We start from the raw sequence: 25,084 nt of genomic DNA, 5'->3' as shown, positions 1-25,084 counted from the left end.
CAACCTAACAATACTCACTGTGGTCCATAACAAATGTACGAAATTAGCACAGGTACTAAAAAAAACCACTAAAATCCACATTTTTCTCATTATCTCAATAAAAAAAGCCTGACCAAATTCCCATCTATGATTTTAATTTATTTATCATAAAAAAACTTGATAAACTCTGTTCAGAAAAAAACTCACAAAATTAGTTTTTGCTTAAAAGAAAAACCCTAATTTTTCTTTTTTTGTGCTTGAAACACTCACATTTTTTGTGATATTGCTAACAACCCACAAATTTTTCATATTTTTGAACAAAACTCAGAGTGGACCATATCTTCAAATTTGAAATGGGACCTTTGCCATTGACTTCTACAGGACCTCAACAGGTTGGAGATGCAGTATATTCATTAGCAGCCTTGGGGTATAATAAATATCTAAAAAAAATTAATTTTTTTCCACTAAAAATTCCAGCTTTCTAGTTACAAATACGAATTCAAACTTTACTAAATAACCCCCTGAATATACCCAATAAGCTGGTGCTGCTTTCAATAAGGATTAATTATATCTTAGTTGGGATCAAGTACAAGTTACTGTTTTATTATTACAGAGAAAAAGGAAATCATTTCTAAAAATTGGATCACTTGGATAAAATGAAGTCTATGGGAGACGGGTTTTCTGTAGTTCGGAGCTTCTGGATAATGGAGCCCATTCCTGTACTACTTAAAGCTACACAATGAAAATCATGGCAGCATCACTTGAAATAGACATTTTTAACATACTTATTTCAATACTAACTTTTCTATTAACTTACAGCCCTTGCTTGCTTTGCTCTCTCACTTCTTGTCTATTAGGGGAATATACAAATATCTATCTCTATCTATATCTAATGAATAATAAAGGAGGTAGGGGACATACCCTGCAAAAGCTTATTATTTATTCATTTATTATGTTGTATTTCAGTCCTTCCTGCATCACTTGGGGGGTTATTTATCAAAGTCCAAATTTATCTCAATATTTTCTGAAAAAAAACTCCAACCAAATCTGCATAGGTTTTTTGGGCTTATTTATTAATACACTTTCCCGAAAATTTTGTATTTAGGAAAAAATCCGAAAAAACGTGAAAAATCTGATTTTCATAATTTTTTCGGATTTTTTAATTAGATTTTCAAGATTTTTTTGGATTTTTCACTTGAAAACTCTGAATTTTGCCCGAAAATTTGGAGGTATTGCCAAAAACCCAGCGCACATCAAAAAATCATTGGAACTTCTCCTGATTCAGATTCTGACTTTTCCCATCCTCGGGGTTTAATCAATTCTGAAAAATTCTTTTAAAAGTCCAAGTCTAAAAATTTCGGCATTGCCACTTGGCATTGTGCCAATTCTGGTACATGGCACTGTAAGAACATCACCATGTAATTCTTTTGGTGCTAATCTGCTGTGCCTGTTGACACAAATGAAAAATGGGGGCATTTTGGGCTAATTCCAATAAATCTGCATTTTCTAATGAATAAAACAGGAAGACAAATAGCAACTTCTCCTTTTTTTAAGGAGATAAAACAATACTTAGAATGTGCTGGCAGCAGACACCATGGCAGCCCTCGTACTGATGTCTTTACTCTGTAAGTACCATTCATACTTTCCTGCACTTTCACAGATTTGAGCAAAAAAAATCTAAAGCAGGTTTTTCCTAACTGTGATGAAATATATAGTAGATAGGATTATGGAGCAGGAGTTTTTACTGGGCAAGTTGCTTAATGAGAAAGGAAACCATAAATAGATGTATAATTAGTTTCTTGCCCATGTTTATGGGACAGGAGAAAGCAAAAAGCCTCTCAACTTACAGGCTCCAAGCTCATAAATCTTACAATCTGGACCAAATTTAACTTCATTAGAAGAACTTATCTCATCCTTTAGTTCCAAATTTCCCTATAGACTTCCATTCTGTTTTTATGAGATTAAAAATGAATTAAGCTTTTCCATAAGACTTGAATACTGTCCCAAGTTTTAAGTTCTATTTAGATAAAGTTTAAGGCCATAGTGGGGGTATGCTAGAAGATATTTGCAGCTGAAGATCCCAGGGCATATATTATTAAAGTCCGATTAATCCTGGTTGTTCTTCTTTAATTATTTGAACGTAAAATTCCAAAAAGTTTGAAGTATCAGGTGTCAAATCTGAAAAATCTAAATTTTCAGCAGAAAAACCGGAAAAATTTATACGATTCAGATTTTTTCACAATTTTATCAAGTTTTTGCTGAAAAATGTATTGATAAATAGGGAGGGGAAGTCCGTCCAGATTTTGATCAATAACCACCTAAATGTCCACAAGTTTTCAAAACTGATTTAATTCAATATTTACAGCTGAGAATTCTGTAGGTTCTTAAAAAAAGACAGGGGCACCATGTTCATTTCAAAGAAATTCAAGTCTACGAGGGACTCTCTGAATTTATAGATTTCATTTTCCATGTTAATATGACTCAGTAACAATGTGGAAAATGATTTGCATATATAAACTACTAATTACATTTTTTTACAATAGAGCATTCATTCTTGTCAAAAAAGGTAAAGAAAAGGGTTTGTAAAAAGAAATCTTTTAAATATAAAATGATGTAGCCAAGTCTAATTAGTAAGCTCCATAAACATGAATTCATTGAAGGATACAGTATGTTCATCTAAGAGTTAATATTTTAGTTTGTTCACTCTAAAAAATAGCTTTTTAAGAACATATAATTTTGCAATTGCATTTTAAAATTCTGTTTTCAACCATTAAACATATTGATTTAATGTAGAGTGGAAAATTGCTTAGAATTATATCCTTTTTTTTATGCAAAAAAACGTCCCCAATATATTTAACAATATTTTTTTTTTACAAATAGATGTATTTGTATCCCCTTCTTGTATTATATTTTTTCTCTGCTGTATGGAGAGTTTAAGGGGCCCATTTACTTAGCTCGAGTGAAGGAATAGAATAAAAAAAAACTTTGAATTTCGAATTTTTTTTTGGCTACTTCGACCATCGAATGGGCTACTTCAACCTTCGACTACAACTTCGACTTCAAATCGAACGATTCGAACTAAAAATCGTTCGACTATTCGACCATTCGATAGTCGAAGTACTGTCTCTTTAAAAAAAAACTTTGACCCCCTAGTTCGCCACCTAAAACCTACCGAAGCCTATGTTAGCCTATGGGAAAGGTCCCCATAGGCTTTGCAATCTTTTTTTGGTAGAAGAAAAATCGTTCGATCAATGTATTAAAATCCTTTGAATCAAACGATTCAAAGGATTTAATTGTTCGATTGAACGATTTTTCGTTCGATCAAACGAATTGCGGTAAATCCTTTGACTTCAATATTCGAAGTCGAAGGATTTAACTTTGACAGTCGAATATCGAGGGTTAATTAACCCTCGATATTCGACCATAAGTAAATTTGCCCCTAAGGGGCCCATTTACTTAGCTCGAGTGAAGGAATAGAATAAAAAAAACTTCGACCATCGAATGGGCTACTTCAACCTTCGACTACAACTTCGACTTTGAATCGAACGATTCAAACTAAAAATCGTTCGACTATTCGACCATTCGATAGTCGAAGTACTGTCTCTTTAAAAAAAAACGTTGACCCCCCCTAGTTCGCAACCTAAAACCTACTGAAGTCAATGTTAGCCTATGGGGAAGGTCCCCATAGACTTTGCAATTTTTTTTGGTCAAAGAAAAATCGCTCGATCGATGTATTAAAATCCTTCGAATCGAACGATTCAAAGGATTTAATTGTTCGATCGAACGATTTTTCGTTTGATCAAACGAATTGCGGTAAATCCTTCGACTTCAATATTCGAAGTCGAAGGATTTAACTTCGATATTTTCGACCATAAGTAAATTTGCCCCTAAGGGGCCCATTTACTTAGCTCGAGTGAAGGAATAGAATAAAAAAAACTTTGAATTTCGAATGTTTTTTTTGGCTACTTCGACCATCAAATGGGCTACTTCAACCTTCGACTACAACTTCGACTTCGAATCGAACGATTCAAAATAAAAATCTTTCAACTATTCGACCATTCGATAGTCGAAGTACTGTCTCTTTAATAAAAAAACTTCAACCCCCTAGTTCGCCACCTAAAACCTACCGAAGTCAATGTTAGCCTATGGGGAAGGTCCCCATAGGCTTTGCAATCTTTTTTTGGTAGAAGAAAAATCGTTCGATCGATGTATTAAAATCCTTTGAATCGAACGATTCAAAGGATTTAATCGTTCGATCGAACAAATTGCGGTAAATCCTTCGACTTCAATATTCGAAGTCGAAGGATTTAACTTAGACAGTCGAATATCGAGGGTTAATTAACCCTCGATATTCGACCATGAGTAAATTTGCCCCTTAGTATAGCCTGACATTTTTTACCCCTATAAGGGGATGATTTTCCAGATTGTATTTTGCTGATCTTTTTGTCATTCCAAGCAGACACACTTCTTTGCCCCCCTACTCCCTCAGCATGAGGAATACACAATGGTCCATGTCAAAGTTTGCTATTTTCGAAACTTCGTTGCCTAATTGGCACTTTCTTCATTTCTTCTGCGTGGCCCATATGTTTGTAGTTCTTTTAGCTTCCCTTAGCTTCTTGAATATACCGTTTAGCAACTAAGAATTCATTTAGAGCGGCTACATCTTGTAGGCTAATGACTACTGACTTACGTGTCCTCTTTTGATCTTGTTTTTTCCACCCCTGAAACCTATGTCTGTTCATTTATTTGGTGGGTAATAATTAATTCTAATGAATTGAATGGCATCTTTTTTTTTTTTATATCAGATTTACCTTGTTAATTTCCTTCTTTATATTACTATTGTTCATGAAATTGGTAACCTCTAGTGATGGGGGAATTTATTCGGCAGGCGCGAATTCGCGAAAAGCCCGCGAAAATTCGTGGAAAAAATTCGCCGGCGTCAAAAAAATTTTTACGAAAAAACGGACACCGGCGCCGGCGTAAAAAACGAGACGCCGACGCCGTTTCACAAATTTTTCTCCGTTTAGCGAAATTCGCGAATTTTTCGGCGAAGCGAAACGCCGCAAATTCGCCCATCACTAGTAACCTCATTCTAAACCAGGAACCCACTGTATTTTTAGAAAAATCACAGTATTTGTTTATCCTAATTTTATATGTATTTAATATATGAACACTCTTTTTATGCATGAAAGTTCCCCTAGTTTAACAGAAAATGTAATTATTTCTGATAAAACAAACTCTAATTCCTAAAATTCTGGTTTATTCTAGCAAAAGCTTTGTTTCTTTTTATTTCTTTGGTATGTTGTGTAAAGCTACACTTGCACAACACGGAGCCTCTATATTGTAATTAGAACCTTTTCTGATGAAAATAAGTGCAAAGCTGTCATTACAGCAATGCCTCCAGTAGTTTCACAATTTCCCATTCACTGACATCACTATGTTATGTAACTCTCGCAGCTGAAAACTCATTTATTCATTACAGATTTTTTTCATCAGAAAACCTCCATGAAATAATGTAAATAATATTTTTGTTTAGTCACAAACTTTGCGTTAACATACGTACACATTAAATTGTGTGGGGTTCTTTTGAGCAATAAGAACAATTTTAAGAGAGATAAGTAAGAAAATCAAACACTGGAAAATTTACATTTTAAGGTTTTTCCTAGAAAAGGTTGACTAACTATATTACTGTTTGCAACAGTCCAACTTCTACATAATACAGCAATACCAAATATCTATTTCTAACCCATTTTCTTTTTAGATAGACTACACAAAAACAACATTTTGTAGGATTTTACACCAAAATAAATAAGCACATCTGTCAGTTTACTTGGCATTAGTGATAAGCGAATTTTTTCGCCAGGCGTAAAAATTTGTCACGCATAAAAAAAAATTCGCTCATCACTACATGGAATAAATTTAAATTACTCCTCACTAAGTTTGAAATTTTTCTTTAGAACTGACATATCTCCAGGTTTATAGATGTGTATTTCTGCAAGTAAATGTAGACTATGTGATACCAATTATTGTCAATTTCAGAGTTTTTAATTATACATTATTTGCCTAAACTTCCACCCTTGATGCACAATTCTACATATAGGGGTTATTTAATAAGACTCGAATTTTTCAAATTTTTAAACAGAAATCAACTCTACTGAACACTCACATATACAGATATATCTTATTTATTAATAATATATTATTATTATATCTTATTTATTACTAAATCGACTTGAAAAATTTGGAGTTTTTGGTAAAATACCAGCGACAAAAATCTGAAAAGGGACCTCTGCCATTGACTTTTACATGAATTCGGCTGGTTTTAAGTGGAGTATTTATGAATTCGAGTTGCTTGCAACTTCAGAGCTTAAAATTAAATTTAAAAAAATTGAATTCCTATATAAAAACAAATTAAAATTTTGGGGGCAGATTTACATAGGGTCGAATATCGAGGGTTAATTAACCCTCAACATTCGTCTGTCGAAGTTAAATCCTTTGACTTCGAATATCGAAGTCGAAAGGATTAACCGCAATCAGTTCGATCGAATGATTAAATCCTTCGAATCGAACGATTCAAAGGATTTTAATCCATCGATAGAACGATTTTTCTACGACCAAAAAAAGCTTAGAAAGCCTATGGGGACCTTCCCCATAGGCTAACATTGAGGTTCGGTAGGTTTTAGGTGGCGAAGTAGGGGGTCGAATTTTTTTTAAAGGGACAGTACTTCGAGTATCGAATGGTCGAATAGTCAAACGATTTTTAGTTCGAATCGTTCGATTCGAAGTCGTAGTCGAAGGTCGAAGTAGCCAATTCGATGGTCGAAGTAGCCAAAAAAAAAACTTTGAAATTCGAAGTTTTTTGCATTAGAATCCTTCACTCGAGCTAAGTAAATGTGCCCCTTGATAAATCTGCCCAATAATGTTGGACATTTTGCAGATTTCCCAATCAAGAATCAAGGGGAAAATATTCAAAATGAGATTTTTCACCAAAAGTCCCACGATATGCCCTTTGAACATGCTATATATGAATCTGAGTAAATGTTATCCCACATGTACTGTATGGCTACAAGCAAAGACACAACCACCAAACACCACAAATTTGGGTCAATGCCTAATTTTAAGTGTACACCATGCACTTCAGATAAAATGAACACCATCAGCTATTTAGAAGCACAATCCATACATCCAATAAGCTACTGGTGTGACTACCTATCAGCACATCCGGAAACCTTTGACTTTCTTAATTCATTTTTTTTTGCAACAAACCTTTTTAATGTTATCTCTATTTTTATTTACAGTTATTATCATGGACACTGCAGGTAAGAATTGTTACTGTTAGGGCCATAATCATCTGGAACCTGTTAACCTATCATTGTTCTTTTGGACTTGGGAGGAACCCAGACCAGAAAAGCTACATAACCGCAGGGAGAATATTACACTCCCCATAGACTGTACCCCAGACTCAATCAAGCCAACACAGAATCATTAAACATTGTTTTTGTATGATACCCTGAAACATGGTAGATAATTGGTCACTGTTGAATAACGTAAAAATTTAGTAAACTGTGTGTTTCTATGAAAGTCACTGACGTCAAACCTTTTTGTATTTCCTATATTCATGCAAAAATAGTGTAAAATTGTAACTGAGGGACAGTCTTCGTGTTCTCTCTGTGTTCTGTGTTGGGTTCTCTGGTTCCCTTCCAGAGAAGCAGTGATAGAACGATTGTGAGGCTTGTGTCAATACTGTTCTATTATTGTTGAGACAACGTTAATGTGGAACAGTCAGTGGAATCAAAATTAAGTCAAAATCACAGCAAAATTAACTGTTATGGAAGCTTTTGGCCATCAGCAACATGAACTCTATATCAGGAATGCTTGTTCTTGGCCTTGGTAGCTTTCCTTTGTTGGGAAATACTGTACATTATGTGCCTGTTAGGACTGATATTATCTATTTTTCTGAGAAAACATAATAAGGCAGTGAAACTGAACTTGGAATGCCATGGAAGTAGGGAAATTGCATTTATCGAATTAATCAATAACATTGCTTTACTGTTTTCAACCATCAGTGATCTAGAAGATGCCAGTAATGGACTTCTACAAATAAAACAACATCATCTTCCTCCTATGTTTTACTTTAACTGTAGTAAATATATCTGTAAAAGAAGCATAATATATTCTGAGAGTATATTCAGGCATCACAACAAAGCCTTTTTTTTTGCGCAAAATTAGTGCAATTCAGAAGACTGATGCAGAGTTTTAGGGTTGTATGTCTGGTGTGCCCTTTTCTCATGGAGTTATTTGGCTCCATATAGACTCAGAGCACAAGTCATTTCTTCTCAGCCTCAACAATCCTCTGTGTAATGTTGTAAAATAATCTCTATCTCACTGCATCTGCCACCACGACTCATGATCTCATCTGGGGGCCGATTCACTAAATTCGAGTGAAGGATTCGAAGCAAAAAAACTTCGAATTTCGAAGGGTTTTTGGGCTACGTCGACCATCGAATGGGCTACTTCGACCTTCCACTACGACTTCGAATCGAGGGATTCGTAGTAAAAATTGTTCGATTATTCGACCATTCGATAGTCAAAGTACTGTCTCTTTAAAAAAAACTTCGACCCCCTAGTTCAGCAGATAAAAGCTACCGAAGTCAATGTTAGCCTATGGGGAAGGTCCCCATAGGCTTGCCTAACTTTTTTTTTGATCGAAGGATATTCCTTCGATCGTTGGATTAAAATCCTTCGAATCGTTCGATTCGAAGGATTTTATCGTTCGATCGAATTTTCTGCACTAAATCCTTCGACTTCGATATTCGAAGTCGAAGGATTTCAATTCCTAGTCGAATATCGAGGGTTAATTAACCCTCGATATTCGACCCATAGTGAATCAGCCCCCTAGTCTATTGGGCTTCCAACTTAGTATCAACGTAACCAGTCATTTCTATGTCTCTCTCTCTACTCTGTTAATCCCTCTGCTGGCTCAGTTATATACTGTAGGTGCACTCCACGGGGTAAATTTATCAAAGAGTGAAGTTCCGCCACTAGAGAGAAATTCCGCAGCTCTCAATTCATTTCTATGGGATTTTGAAAGGCGTATTTATCAATGGGTGAAAGTGAAATGTCACCCTTTGATAAATACGCCTTTAAAACCCCATAGAAATGAATGGGAAGTGTCAGAATTTCACTCTAGTGGCGGAACTTCACTATTCACTTCACTCTTTGATAAATATGCCCCCACAAACCTAGTCTGTAACCTGGGTGCCAAGTGAAAGATATGTAAAGCAAAAGGTAAAAACTTGCAGAAGGTAAAACGCTATACATATATATGAAAGGTACCCAGAAAGCCCACACAGATTTAGGAAATATAATTACTCAATGGAAAATAACAGTAATTCATTTTTGAGCTTTCAAGATAATGGCTTTCTGGATGAGAGATCCCATACTTTTAATACTCCATCTTTACATATCTTGTATTAGAATCCTCCCCTAAGACTGTACTCTATCTGGTCCATTCAGCTTTTAATACATCTATTATTCTTGTTTCAATTCCTCCCGCTCATTTGCAAGACTTATTTATGACAGGGCTCAACCTGTGGAACCCTCTGGAATGAGATTCAGCATTTCCGAAGCTGCCTTAAATATTTTTCTTAAAAACCTGCTTTACAGAGTAATCTATCTTGTTCCTTCTTAACAACGCTCAACCTCAACATCTCATTTTCAATGTTCTGCTGCTGCCAAGAAAGAAAGAAAAAGAGACATCTTTGTTTAAATGAATAATTATCTACTGAAGTTTCATCTGATTTTTTTCAAACTTATAGAGACGATCAGCAACCCACAAATAAAAGTGAGACCAGCCATAGTAGTAAAAGGAAAGAGCATGACCGTAACATGTGAAGCAGAGCCACGCAGAGCAACTACAGAGCTACAGTTTGCTTTCTACAGAAATGGGCACAATGTGCAGGGATTCAGTTCATCCAACCAATATGGAGTCCCCTCAGCTCAGCTGGAGCATTCTGGGAGTTATATCTGTGAGGTACAAACTCAGTCTGGCAGAAGAAGGAAGAGGAGTAATGTTATCAATATCCAGATACAGGGTGAGTGATCAACAACTCTCATTTTTATTAGTAATCAACATTGCAGCATCAGCTTCTATGAGGTTACATGACTTACTGCGCTACTTACTGCCCTGTCAAATCCAAGGAGGATTAAAGATGGCTATGTGTTCCACTGTGAAACCCCCAGGAATGGAGATGACCTAGATTGTTCCTGGTATCTAAGTGGACCACTTTGACCCTGATCTAAGCTTAGCCTCCCAACAGCAGCCCAGAGTACACTGAGCTTGTGGTTAATGGTTATCTCCTGTAGACAACTTTGAAGACATAAATCATTACTGTTATTGTACTGAACCCCTGAGCTGGAACAATAAGTTTATTATATATATGCTATGTGCTCAGTATACAAAATGTCTAGCCGAATTCTTATTAGGCTTTAATTCAGTTTTGTTTTGAAGGATATAAGGATATATGAGGGTTGACTTGGAATCCTACTTATAGGATAAGCAAACCTTTAAAATAAATGTATGTAGAATTGTAGGGAGTGCTTTTGTAATTTACGTTCATTCATTTTTTTTTATTCCAAGATATTAAGGGATACATGTGCTGTTAATATGAATGAATTTTGTTACAACAGCGCCACCTGCTGGTCAGTTTCCCACCAGTCTGACCAGCAAGTAGTCAAGGAAGTTGTCAGGAGAAAGAAAGAGACTGCTCTGATGTTCTTCTGCTTAGGAAAGATTTGAGAGAGGTTTCTACAATTTTTTTAAGCAATAAATGTATTTTTTTCAGCTGTAATATTGGGTTGTAAACAGCCATCTCAGTATACTGTGCCTGATCCTGAGCTTTCAAAAGCAGTCAGCTCCCATGGCCTCTCACTATATTTAATGTATTTTGGGTGCCACTACTTCTCCACCTCATTGTATAATGTATTTAGTTATTGTTCATAGAAGTCAATGTACAAGTATGGGAGCTGTTATCCACAATGCTTGGGATAAGGGGGTTTCCAGATAACAGATCTTTCCATAATTTGGATCTTCATACCTTAAGTGTATTAGAAATCGTGTAGATATTAAAAAAAAAAACCCAATAGGCTGTTTTTGTCTTCAATAAGGATTAATTATATCTTAGTTGGGATCATTCATTCTGCAATTCAGAGCTTTCTGGATCACGTGTTTTTGGATAACCAATCCCATACCCATACCATTATTTACAAGTGCATATTGTGTGGTTATAGCCACATCTCCTTTACTGTACAAGGTTATTCAGGCTAGTAGCACATGGGGTAGTTTTTCCAAAATGTATTTTAGCTGACAGAGAATTCCTGAAGCCACCCTAAATAACTGGGATACAATAAGGGAAGTTTCACCTGTTTTCCCATTCAGGACAGTACCAGTCCCCAGTATAAGCCCAAAACAGAACAAGGCAGCAGCACTGAAAAAATGAAGTGCTATCAGTTCAGGCAGCTGAATCCTTTCGCAGAGGAGTCAGGGAACTTTAATCTTGTATCTTCCTATTTTTGTGTTTATAGGCTGCTGGGGAAGATGGACTCTGAATTAGTGATGGGCGAATTTATTGCGTGATTCGTGAAATGGGCACGAAAATTCATTGGCGAAAATTTGCCGGCGTCAAAAAAAAAATGTTGCCGGACGCCGGCGCCGTTTTGCAAATTCCCCCATCACTACTCTGAATAAATACATATGTCTATTATGTATTTATTCAACCTTGGTAAGTGAGTAAGTAAGTGAGGAAGTTGACTGTACTCAGTTGGAAGAAGATACAACACATACTGTACCCCAAAAATGTATTAGTACAAAAATAGCCACAAGAATCAAATATCCATATCAAAAGTTACTGATGCGTTTCAACCCAATCGGGGGTCTTCATTAGGGGTAAAAAAAGGTATAAAATGCAGGCATACATATGTAGACACATACTGTCAAAGAAAAGGTTTAAAAAGGCAATAATCCCCCAGGTGAACTTTGTATGTATTATAGTAATATTGATTCAGAGAAGCAAAGTTTGTGCACATTGTGCTACAGGCTGTTGTGTTTGTGATATTACTGAGTTCAAATCCTCACAACCTAGTTTTTTTTTTTTTAGATGATCATCTGGAGGAGGACATTATGATGGATTCAGAACAATATGAAACTTCCAAAGGTAAGTGCAGTGATTTTGTAAATCCAAAGCCTAAGAAAACATTCAAACAGAGCCGTGTGGGTAAACTTTCAGCTGGAGGAGCCCATGGAGCAATTTGGTACTAACAAATGCAACCCCAAATATCATATTTCCCATTTGATGCTAGTATTATTACAGCCACATCATTTGTATAGGGCGTCCAATAAGCATATCAAGAAGGACTTTAGGGTCCATAGTCCAGAGATATGGGGAAGCATATTTATCAAAGGTCAAATTTTGAATTCATGTGAGTTTTTTAAACTTATTTAAATTCGAATATACACAAAATTCAATGGGGGCTGGTTACTTAATAAAAAAAAAATCCAATATCTAAAACTCACACAGATTTTACTGACTCGAAAACTCGAATTGAATTGGAATCGAATTTGCCAAGACTCGTTTCAAGTTTTTTCTTGGTCCATGGACATTTCCCATTGACTTATACATGAACTTGGCAGGTTTTAGGTGGCGAATAGTCGAATTTGAGGTCTTATTCGAGGCCTGAGTATGATAAATCTCTAAATTAAAATAAAAGTCAAATCGAGTTTGGATAATTCACAATTCAAATTTGAGTTTTGACCATAAAAAGAATTGAATTCAAATTTTCAATCCACCCTTAAATAAATCTGCCCCATCACATATTGTTGCAAGGGGAATGAATTGCCTATGTCTGGCACGTAAGGCAATGGAGAGGCTGCCACCATGAGGGTAACTAAGCAGTGGGAAACATGTTATTAATGGCTTCAATTGTATTTTTTTAAGGGCATTAATTCATTTTATTTTATCCCCAGGTGAGAACCAATCACAAACTCTTGAAAATACTTTGAGACTGGTATTGTCTGCAGTTATATTTATAATTATATTATGTATTATATTCTATCACAAAAGGACCATGGACATAGGAATAATTACAGATCCCCAGGCTCCCTTGCAAACCAAACCAATTGGCCCCTTGCCTTTGCCCCCAACTCTGCATCAACATTTTGCATCTGCTGCTCCTCAAAACCCTCACAACCTGGCCCCAAGACCCTGACCCCCCTGGTACCAGTGAAGAATAAAGTGACAGGGGGTAGTGGACTCATGTCGGGTCCCATCTCTCTACGTCCTCCCCGGGTGCGAGGTTGGCTACCCCTATAGATATGCCATTGACAAAACAAGTAACGTATGGACAAGTGACAGAGGATAAGACAAGACAGCAAGATGGAGGGGGATGCTCTTTGTCACTTTAGTTTCTACCACTTCTGAATTGAGAGTGGAACAGTTTCAACCCTCTATGATGACAGTAGTGTGTTTAGCCGACCATTATCACTATTATCACTATTCACTATTATCACCAAATATAATGGAATAATAAAAGCAGAAATACATTCAGGTCACGTCATCATATATATATCCATTGTATATGTATATATATATATATATATATATATATCATCTTAATTTTACAGGGACCTCACATGGTAAAGAAACTGACTGATTTCTACATTCATAATTCATTTTAGAGGCCCTGTACACGAAATGTATTGATGAAACAGAAATTAGGGTAGCTGTGAAGTTATTGTTTTACTTTGTTCAAGTTAAGGATTCTTGAAGCCACAACCATTTGCCTATTAGCTTAATGGTTCGGGACTCCTGGTGCTCCTTTTTGACTTTGTCATTTGTTTTAATTTGTTCCTCCCCGTTGGTTTCTTTGTTTAATGTGAATTGAAGTTCAAATAAATGGCAATCCTTCTCATTACCCATTATTGATGTGTCCATCTAGTTGCCTATAGTATATATCATGTCATTTATTAGCTGCTAGCTGATATACCTATAAAATATAAACCTTATGAAGGCTGGCATGGCTGGGCAGAGAGATACTTGGATTTCCATCCACTGTATACCTACAATTACAGTTACGGAGTGAATTGGCTTATCTGTCTATTCACCCTATAAATAGAGGGTTCTTTATACAATTATTAACTGATTTTGGACCTATAAAGCACATTGCTGTACCTGCTTTGTATCCCACATTAAAATGAATAAACCATATCATTATGTGTATGTCCTTATACAGACAGTGGGACGGCTGAGATACCTTTGGTTGATGTGGAAGGGAACGGGAAGAATCAAATGACATATACGTTTGTCACGCATTTTTTTGTTTTGTTATACTTCAGTTTTTTTTGTTGTGCAAAGCTAAATAAACCTTGTGGAGAATCTTTGCCGCAGTTTCACAAATATTTTTGGCAGCGGTGAAACCCAAAAGTTTGAGGCGAAATTTTTCACTCATCACTACACTTCTGTGAAAAAAACAAAACATTGTGTAAAATAAAAATTGCACTTGACTTTGGTTGGGAAATAAATCCCTTGGAATTATTCAATGGAAAATATGTGATTCATTTAACTTGAGTTTCATTTTAATAAGAAAATAAGGAAGCTCCGGATCAACTTCTCCTTTTCAGTAATAAGACATTGGGCAGTCTGTATTGGTTATAGACACAATGGCAGCCCTCGTACTGATGCCTTTACTCTGTAAGTACCATTTATTCCTGTAGTCTCTTATCAGCTGAATGTACCACAATATGTTCCTATAATGATTTATTTCTCCAGTATAAGGGATCCCAGACACATGTACTGAGCAGGAGCTACTGAAAATAACTGGCAGCTGGGGAACCTATTTATTGTCATTTCATATCAAACTGAGATACCTCCCTCCATTGTAGGGATGAAAAATAGGGAATATCTGCTCTGTGGTCCAATGAGTTGGTCAATATGAAGTAACTCCTGCTATAATTAACTCTATTTGGGCAGACAATAACTCAGAGAACAGCCCACTTGTATATATTAATGCATAGGTTTCAGAACCGGGGGGGCCACAGGGTTCGTGGCCCCCCCAGAATTTTCCTCCTCCATTTTGAAACCGTTTTTTTAAAAAATATATATATTTTTTATTTATTTATTTTTTTGCCTTTTTTCTTTTAAGCCGGTGCATGTCTGGGCTGGCTCCCTTACCCAGCCGGTCCACTTTCATTTTGCACCACCCCCCTCCAAGCCAGTAAAGTTGAAGTGGCCAGTGAATGAAAGGAAGCCCCGCCCGCCGCACAGCTGCAGTCCGGAAGAGAAGCAAGCATCACGTTGGCGCCTGTCAGCAAGGAGTACATAGGAATGCATGGATAGGCCTGCACATGCGTGCCATACAGTGCAAATAGAGCGCAGTATCCAACGTTGTCTCTGTGCAATGCAAATCGGCAAATGCAACTTCGCCTCTCATCCCTCTCATGCATCATACGGTACAATACTCGTCATTGCATGTGATTATTTTAATGGTAAATAATGCTATCTAAAGAAAAATCCCTTATATATTTGTAAAACGTGAAGATGCATGCATCTTCCATTGTAACAGATATATCTTATACCTGGACTCTAATATACATGTATTGGCACAATTTAAATGGAAATACTGTGCTAAGGTCTCAATCCCTGGCCCTAACTTATTATAAATGTATTATAATGTAATCGCAGGCGACAGGAATAAAAGGAACAGCAGACAACTAGAACTCTATCAGGGGAATGTAATAAAAGTCGCAAAGAGCAAAACAATTCGCACCAATAAGACTAAAAATCCACAGCTCGCAATGTAATATTGTTCCTTAAACTGTTATTGCATTGCGAATTTTAATTGCGCACTCATAAGAAGTGCTTGAAGGTGTCATAATCTTTTGGAGCAAACATAACGACTTTTTCAGTAAGAAGTTTTATTACATTGACTGCGCATTGGCGCAAACTATAAAATTCACAAACGGTCTTTCACTGTCGGAAGTGGTCGCTAAACAGATTCCGGGCTCGCAAAAGCTATATTAAATTCGCACAAAGCAAAATTTGTTCGCGCAAAGGCATAACTTTTCGCATTGCGAATAGTTTTTCCGTTACAGATTTTTTCTCTTTCTTATTCATATTCGAGTCTATTATTCAAATCAGTAATTTGTACCCTAGCGACCAGATTAAATTTGCAAACTGGAGAGCTGCTGAATAAAAGCTAAATAACTAAAAAAAACATAAATAATAAAAGATGTAAACTAATTGCAAATTGTCTCAGACTACTATTCTGTACATCATACTTAAAGTATTCTCAAAAGTGAACAACCCCTTTAACACCCATTGGTGAGGGTGAGTGGCTGATCATTGCCAATTTGTCAATGTGCTCATCTACTTTTCTCTTCTCCTTCTATGGGTTCTGTGGGGTATTTATACATGGAGTTGCCCCTTTGCCATCCTGCTATGGGTTCTGGGGAGTTTTATACATGGAATTACCATGGTACCATCCTGTCATGAATTCTGGGGGCATTTATACATGGAATTGCACTGTGCCATCCTACTTTGGATTCTGGGGGTATTTATGTATGGAATTGCCATTCTACTATGAATTCTGGGGTTATTTATAAATGAAGTTGCAATTATGCTGTGAATTCTGGGGGATTTATAAATTAAGTTGCCATTCTGCTATGAGATCTAGGGGTATTTATACATGGAATTTCTACTGTGCCATCCTGCTTTCTGGGCGGGGGGTATACAGAAAATACAGGGTTACAGATCTTAGTACAAAATTAATCCAGAAAATGATCTAATTGCATCTTGGAGTCAGGAAGACATTTTTTGAAGCAAATTGGATAAGCTTTAGAAGGGGCTGTTCTCCTTCCTTTGTATCAGCTAGAAGTTAGACAGGTTTTACTTAGGCCAAAAGGCTAGACACGTGTCTTTTTTCAACCTAAATTACTATGTTTATATATAATTATTATGCTGATGCTGTGGGATTGGAAAATTTGTACAACTGCCCCATAATAAAATAACATTGCTGTCTAACTAGCAGAAAAGGTATCCATGTAGTGAGAGATTTTTCACATTACTAATGCAGTCACTTCATGGCTTTCCCTACTACAGGTCACACACTGCTCCAGGCCTACAGTCCCTCATACCTTGCATTTTGGCAGAGCAATAGAGTGAGGCAGTGCATGGGGAGGTGCTAGAACTTGGGAGAGTGCCTGTGCTCACTGATTCTTACTATATAATGCATTCTTGTACTTTTTTATTATGCTTGGCCTGTCAGTATTCTCTATATCTTACTGCTTGTGTGGCTGTTGTCCATTGTTCTATATGTATGTATTTGGTGTGCCAGTGCCTCGGCTTCTTACGATATAATGTTCTTTATAGTGCTTGTGGTGCCTTCTCTATATTATGTTCTTGGGAGTTCAGTACCTACTGCTCCTTTATGTCTTTTGAGTACCCCACAGTCTCTGCATGTAATGTACTTTAGGTGCCAGAATCTTTTTCCCCATAATGTGCTTGTAGTGCAGCATTCACAGCTCTCAGTTAAAATTGTACATGTGGTGTTAATACCCCCTTCCTGCAGTGCCAGACTTTAAGCAAATTTTGCCCCCACTGCTATGGTTTGATTTTCCTGAAAATTCAGTGAAAGCACACAGGAAAGGGGGTGGAGCCCAAAGGGAGTGACCAAAAAGGGGCGTGGCCAGATTTTTGCACAAATTCGCATGCAAAAATTTGGTCACGCCCCTTTTTTGGTCACTCCCTTTGGGCTCCACCCCCTTTCCTGTGTGCTTTCACTGAATTTTCAGGAAAATCAAACCATAGCAGTGGGGGCAAAATTTGCTTAAAGTCTGGCACTGCAGGAAGGGGGTATTAACACCACATGTGGAAGGGGGTATTAACACCACATGTGCCCTTCATCCTGGCCTCCCCCTGTCAAAACCATCTTCTGCTGCCTATGTATTAATGATAAGAGAAGGCGGGTAGGGATCAGATATTTAGGAGGGCTTGGGATTAGTGAGAGAAAGACAAAGAACATGAAGTGAATGAGTTTATGAATAGTATGAATAGAACTGTATGTGGGGAGGATGGGGTTGGTAAGAAAGAGGGACACACACCTAAGTATCTCAAATTAATACTTGCGAAGGTGAATTTGTCTCAAAAATTTTATACTTGAAAGTCCAGCCTTTGGTCAGCCACTAGTCTTACAATTATAGTATGCCGAACTGAGCCACACTTATTTAGGCATTGTATTGTTATGTAATGCTGATATTCCGTTTTCTTTACCTTCTCTTCGTGTAATTCAGCCAAGGTTGGGGGTTTCCTTTGTTTTCATTTAAGACTATCTGGCTGCAGTTAAAATGTGCTCCAGTAGATGTTGAGTGGGGGCTGATGCTCCATCTTTATAAAGCACTGCTAAGGCCCCATCTAGAACAAAGTTGATCCAGGGACTGGTCCAAAGGCCATCTTTGGAAAGGAAATTTTTTCCCTTCTGAGGCAAATTGGAAAAAGTTCAAATGGGTTTTTTCTTACCTCTCTATTAACTTGTAGTTAGGCAGGATTGATTTAGACAAAAAGGTCTACTATGTTACTATGTAAAACGTATTTTCTAAGCAGCTTGTCCTCATATACAATCCCTAATTAGTTAAAATAGCCAGAAAATACAGTAAATATTCTTGTAACACTTTTTTGGAAAGGTGTTTGCTCCCCAAAACCTAACTTTTTGGAACTTCCTACAAGTCCCTGTAGATCATGTGTTACATGTGACTGTCTCTCCCAAGTGAGCCTTTGCCTTATTGGTGGATGAAAAGTTAGCCACTCTGAATAACAATCACAGTAATGATTTTTCAAATAACTTTACCCAGATTGGTTCTATTATTGATAGTGCAAACATCTCTACCCAGACTTTATGAGATGTTATCTGAATACAGGTTCCATAAAGGTTATAAGTAGGGATGCACCAAATCCACTATTTTGGATTTGGCCGAACCCCCGAATCCTTTGCGAAAGATTCGGATGAATACCGAACCGAATCCGAACCTGCATATGCAAATTAGGGGTGGGAAGGGGAAAACATTTTTTACTTTCTTGTTTTGTGACAAAAAGTCACGTGATTTCCCTCCCTGCCCCTAATTTGCATATGCAAATTAGGATTTGGATACAGTTTGGCCGGGCAGAAAGATTCGGCCGAATCCGAATCCTGCTGAAAAAACCGAATCCTGGATTCGGTGCATCCCTAGTTATTAGAGAATAGAAAGCTCTTAAAAAACACCTTATCTTGAGCTAAAACTTCTTACATAAAACTTCCTACACAGATGAAAAAACAAATCTATACAGGTATGGGATCCGTCATCTGGAAACCTAGTATCCCTAAATTTCTGTATATATATACGTAAAGGCCACCTCCCATGTAGCCTCCATTATATAGTGAATAAAGTACCCCCTATTGTAAAATATAAGGATATTATAAGTCACAGAGGAATTCCATCACCATATAATTTAATGCCTTAATTTGGACTGGTAATATAGACCCCCCCATGCTCTAATTTATTTTTTGGAACTCCATAAAAGGAAATCCATATTACCTATAATTTTACTATAATTCATTCACATGGTATAACTGGGCCAGTAAGGATGACCATACCTAAATATATGGAGTAGGCATTGCTAATGTCTACTATTCTGTATATTTTCATAGAGATATTACATTATTTGATTTTTCCTCAGGTGGAAACCAAAACAGAACTCTGCAAAATAAAGTGAGACTGGTATTGGCTGCAGCTATATTCATCATTATGCTATTATTTGTAGTGATGGGCGAATTTGCGCGATTCGCCGCCAGCGAATAAATTCGCGAAACGCCCGCGAAAATTCGCGGCAAAAATTCGCCGGCATCAAATTTTTTTTCCGAAAAAACGGGCGCCGGCGTCAAAAACGGGCGCCGGCGTCAAAAACGAGACGCTGCGCCGTTTCTCGAATTTTTCACCGTTTCGCACGTAATTCGCAAATTTTTCGGCAAAGCGAAACGGCGCTAATTCGCCCATCACTAATTATTTGTCTTCAACCACAAAAAGACAACGGGAGGAGCATATTCTCAGGAGACAGAGGAGAATGGAGGAGAGACCAGGAATGAGAGATAATGTTCTACATAACGGATGCCATGTCTGAATGTTGCTTGAAAATGTTCCCCCATTCTATGATGATATCAGTGTCCAGTGTATCAGATCATCATCTCCATTCCCATGAAGATGCTCCTTCCCAGCTATAGTCAGGTGATCCCAGTGGTGGCCAATAAAAGGGCAACCATATTTGAGAGTTTTAACCTTGAAAGCAGCAAGTTAAGTTGCAGGTAAAACTTAGTCCCTTTGTAAAATGTATAATGAAGCAACAGAATTCTTAATGACTCAGATGAAAGTTGAGCGTAGGACTGGCCAGATATGGGATGACTTTGATGTAGTTGTTCAGCTTAAATATATTGTAATATATGGACAAACAATCCCTGTTTTGTTTAAAGGGGAGGCATTTTTTGGTAGCTGTATGCAAAATATGTTGTTAATTGGTTGAGTGCAGAGGACCTCTTGTATTTGTCTATGCTCCTTACCAAATACTCACATAGAAACAGGAATTCTCTGTATTATTATAATCCTAATATTATTGTTTTTATTAATCACGTAATCACGTGACAACATAGTCTGCGGAAAATACATTCAAGCCATTTATAATGGATTCCCCAGATGAAAAATAAAAGTTATTCCCTCTCGTTCATCTGAAAGTATCACATTTGGATCTGTAGAATGCGTGGCACTGTCTGTTTAGAATGCACAGATTAAGGATGCGTAGGAAAAGCCGAGCTCACCCTCGTGTAAAGTAGCGTCTCTCTGTCGGCCGCTGCTCTTGCGGGAATCGGGCTACTTCAGTATTACGTGCAGTTTGGCGCCATCCAACGGAGTCGCTGCTTTATATTATCAATGCAGCCTTTATTTAAAACAAAGTGAATACAATGGCAGTGGGTATGTGGTAAAACGAATGTGTTTCGTGCCCAACAATCTTGACATCTCAAAATTGATGCCGGCGAAAATTTTGACGCCGGCGAAACAAATGTCATCGGAATGTCGCCGGTGTCAAAAATGTGTGACTCGAATTTTTGTGGCCAATTTTCAAATTTATTCGCCGGTGGTGAAATGTGGAAATTCGCCGCGAATTTGTGCCTGCTGAATAAATTCCCCATCACTATCTATTCTCTGTGTATCTCTGTGATTGGGTTGAGGGATGATGAAGATAAAGGATTTGACTATGACCTGCAGGATCTCCTACAGATATTTTAGCCTCACTTACATTAAAGGTTGTGTTGCAGTTAATGGCACAGGTTAGAGTGTGAGACAGGCAGTAAGAAACCAGCTCAGAATACATTTCAGGGTTCTTTGTGTAACCTCTAAATACTCTGACAGCTGGGGCAGATTCATTTTGTCTCTGAGCATATATCCCTTAATGCAGCTGTGGGCATCTTAAAGGGGTTATAATCCCCAAAATCAAATGATGTCTAATGAAAGTAATGTAAATCTGACCAACAAATTCCCTGGAAACAAAAGAAATGCATATAAAAACCTCATGCTGCATGGCTAGTCAGCAATTTATAGAAACATGTGCTGGAGACTTCAGTCATTTATGCAGTATGTATCCATTAAAAAGGGTAACAACTCATCCATTTAAAGAAGAACTAAAGCTCAACTTAAGAAACAGGGCAGAAATGTTGTACAATATGTTTTGGGGTTCTGTACCAGCTCAAGGCAACCACAGCCCTTTTCCCTCTGAAGATGCCCCAGTAGCTCCCCATCTTCTTTCCTGTGGATTCCCAGCACATGCTCTGAGCTGCCGTCACTTACCTGAGCTTAAGGACTGACTCACAATATACAGTATAGAATACAAGAGTCACAGTACAAGGCTGATTAGTAATTAATTCTGGTTTACATTGCGTTCTGCATCAAAATGTAACCAGCCCTGTAGCATCAGCTTAAAGGGGAAGAAACCTAGTCAGCGCAAACCCCGCACCCTCCTCCCGTTTGTTGACCACCCTCCCTCCTCCCCCCTGGCCTACCCGTCCCGCTGGGCAAATGCCCCTAACTTGTTACTTACCCTTGTGCGCAGGTCCAGTCTACAGAGTTCACCAACGCCATCTTCTTCCTGCTTTGAATGGCGCATGCACAGTAGGATCATTTCGCCGGTACGATCTACTGTGCATGCGCGTGACTTTTGGCGCATGCGCAGTAGATCCGTACCGGTGAAATGATCCTACTGCGCATGCGCCAAAACGCCGTTCACAGCAGGAAGAAGATCGCGTGGAAGAAGATGTCGTCGGTGAACTCCCTGGACTGGACCTGCGCAGAAGGGTAAGTAACAAGTTAGGGGCATTTGCCCAGCGGGAGGGGTAGGCCAGGGGGGAGGAGGGAGGGTGGGCAACAAACGGGAGGGGGGGGTGGGGGGTTTGCACCGACTAGGTTTCCTTCCCCTTTAAATGACAAGATCCCACTGAGCATGTGAAGTGCCACTGACACTCCTAACAAAATCCAAAATAGGGAGCGCTTGTGACAACTTTGAATGCTTGAATCCTACTGTTATAGATATTATATACTTGTAGGCTGGTGAAATACTTTCATTATACAAACCACGGCAGTTTTAGCAATATTAATTCTTAGGGATTTGTTTTTTAATTACAGAAATTTATGAGAGATGCATAATACCAGTCTACTTAAATGTTTCTAATTACAAAGAAGAGCAGTCAACACTCAGCCTGCCCAGATCCCAGCACAGTTCACTTTTTAATAAGTGTATTTGTGATCTCGTGTCTTTAATAATTTCCATATTTGAAAGCCATTCCTAGAAATACAATTATTGAAGGGCTAATTATTAAGGCAGCTATAAAAACTGTCCCTCCCACAAATACAGCCTCCAGAGCCTTTCACAGATACATCTACTTATTATATTAGGGGGTCTGAGTGAAGGAGATCAAAGATACAGTTTTAATTAATCATGCAAACGCTTACATGGCATTACTTTTACACTTCTCTGGGAATTATCTTAGGTTTATAAATCATTTGGAACAATATTAGCAGTTGTTATGTTGGGGTTGTTACCAGTATCAATTCTATTCCATTGTTGTGTAAGAAGGTACCACTGGATCCCCTCAAAAAATGTATCAAACACAGTCCCACTGGAGACACTACAAAACCCAAAGCCCCATTGCACCTATTAATGTGAATGAGGCTCAACGTGCAATGAGTGGTGCTCAGATGCACAGTGGTTTGAGCTTTGCACCCACATAATCATTTTTTGGTTCCTGTAAAATCAACCAGTTGAATTCCATCTGCAAATTAGTGTAAACATTTTTGCCTGACATTAAGGGGCCAATTCACTAAGGGTCAAATATCGAGGGTTAATTAACCCTCGATATTCGGCTAGGAATTAAAATCCTTCGACTTCGAATATCGAAGTTGAAGGATTTAGCGCAGATAGTTCGATCGAACAATCAAAGCATAATTCCTTCGATCGAACGATAAAATCCGATTCAAAGGATTTTAATCCAACGATCGAAGGAATATCCTTCGATCAAAAAAGTTAGCCAAGCCTATGGGGACCTTCCCCATAGGCTAACATTGACTTCGGTAGCTTTTAGATGGCGAACTAGGGGGACGAAGTATTTTTTAAAGAGACAGTACTTCGACTATCGAATGGTCAAATAGTCGAACGATTTTTAGTTCGAATCCTTCGATTCGAAGTCGTAGTGGTAGTTGAAGGTCGAAGTAGCCCATTCAATGGTCGAAGTAGCCCAAAAAAAACTTCGAAATTCGAAATTTTTTACCTTCGAATCCTTCACTCGAAGTTAGTGAATCGGCCCCTCACTATGCTGAAATTCTGGATAAAAGAAATGATGGTGTAAGGAACACTGCCAATTGTGCAAATATTTTTTAATTTGCACAGGTCGAGTCCCCGGCACCTTCCACTAAAAATATAATAAAATAAAATGTATTTTCATTTCAATAATAACAGCTCAAAACCAGCTTCTTTTTTAATAATAAGACATCGGTCAGTCTGTGCTGGTAACAAACACCATGGCAGCCCTCGTACTGATGCCTTTACTCTATAAACACTGATGCCTTTTTACTCTGAAAACACAACTCTGTTGGAATTCTGGGGAGCATTGTGGAAAAAACAGAAACTTGCCAAAATATTTAGCACATTGCAGAGATTAGGTCATGAAAGGCTCGGACAAGTCCACTTTATATGTGTAATGAATAAATGTTGACTCCCATTTTAATAAGAAATATAACAGGAAACTCAATATCAACTTCTCATTTTTTAATAATAAGACATTGGTCAGTCTGTGCTGGTAACAAACACCATGGCAGCCCTCGTACTGATGCCTTTACTCTGTAAGTACCATTTATTCCATTAGTCTCTTATCAGCTGAATGTACCACAATATGTTCCTATAATGATTTATTTCTCCAGTATAAGGGATGCAGACGTGTGTAAGGGGATGGAGACATTATGAGAGTGGGGAACAATTGACTGGAGACCACCTTCCCCCGTCCATACCAGACACACTATGAGAGCAGGGGCTAAATCTTCTCAGAACCTATGGGCCTTCATGTTTCATTTATTGCACAAAAGATTATGTTAACGGTTTATAGAGAACAGACAGTACAAGGCACAATTTTTGAAGGAAAAGATTGGAAAATGTGCCTCCGATTATAACGAGGGACATTTCTTCTTTTTTTTTTTTTCATTTTTGCTCATGATTTTGCCACGGATCAAAAACAAATCATAGCAAAACAAAAATAAGCAATCTCAAATATGTTTTTCAAATGCAACGTAAAAGTGGCCAATTTTATTTATAAACCAAAGGGTAAGTGCCATATTTTTTAAAATGAGTGTTTAATAAAACAGTAGAGATTTATAGCTTTTTGAACAATGAACAATGTGAAAAAAATGAACAATGGAAAAAATTTTGTTTTGTATATGATTGCAATGAACCAATTCATGTTTTTTTTTCTAAAAAAAACATGCTAAAACAGT

At 37.6% G+C, this 25,084-nt stretch overlaps 1 protein-coding gene across 1 annotated transcript; it reads left to right on the top strand.

Moving 5' to 3' along the window:
• The first annotated feature begins 1,573 nt into the window (after positions 1-1,573).
• Positions 1,574-13,242, top strand: LOC121397653. The gene is made up of 5 exons (XM_041574712.1): positions 1,574-1,604; positions 7,278-7,298; positions 9,798-10,073; positions 12,135-12,191; positions 13,001-13,242. Exons 1-5 carry the CDS (start codon positions 1,574-1,576, stop codon positions 13,240-13,242), a joined length of 627 nt encoding a protein of 208 aa, XP_041430646.1.
• The last annotated feature ends 11,842 nt before the right edge of the window (positions 13,243-25,084 follow it).

This window comes from Xenopus laevis, chromosome 8S (assembly GCF_017654675.1).
Source record: "Xenopus laevis strain J_2021 chromosome 8S, Xenopus_laevis_v10.1, whole genome shotgun sequence".
NCBI classification, from domain to species: domain Eukaryota; kingdom Metazoa; phylum Chordata; class Amphibia; order Anura; family Pipidae; genus Xenopus; species Xenopus laevis.
This window is presented reverse-complemented; position numbering and strand designations above follow the sequence as displayed.

Excerpts from the sequence above, each read along its gene's own strand:
- LOC121397653 (XM_041574712.1), top strand. The coding sequence starts at position 1,574 with ATGGCAGCCCTCGTACTGATGTCTTTACTCT. Across the intron at positions 1,605-7,277 it reads CGTACTGATGTCTTTACTCT|TTATTATCATGGACACTGCA; the intron begins GTAAGTACCATT and ends TTTTATTTACAG. Across the intron at positions 7,299-9,797 it reads TATTATCATGGACACTGCAG|AGACGATCAGCAACCCACAA; the intron begins GTAAGAATTGTT and ends TCAAACTTATAG.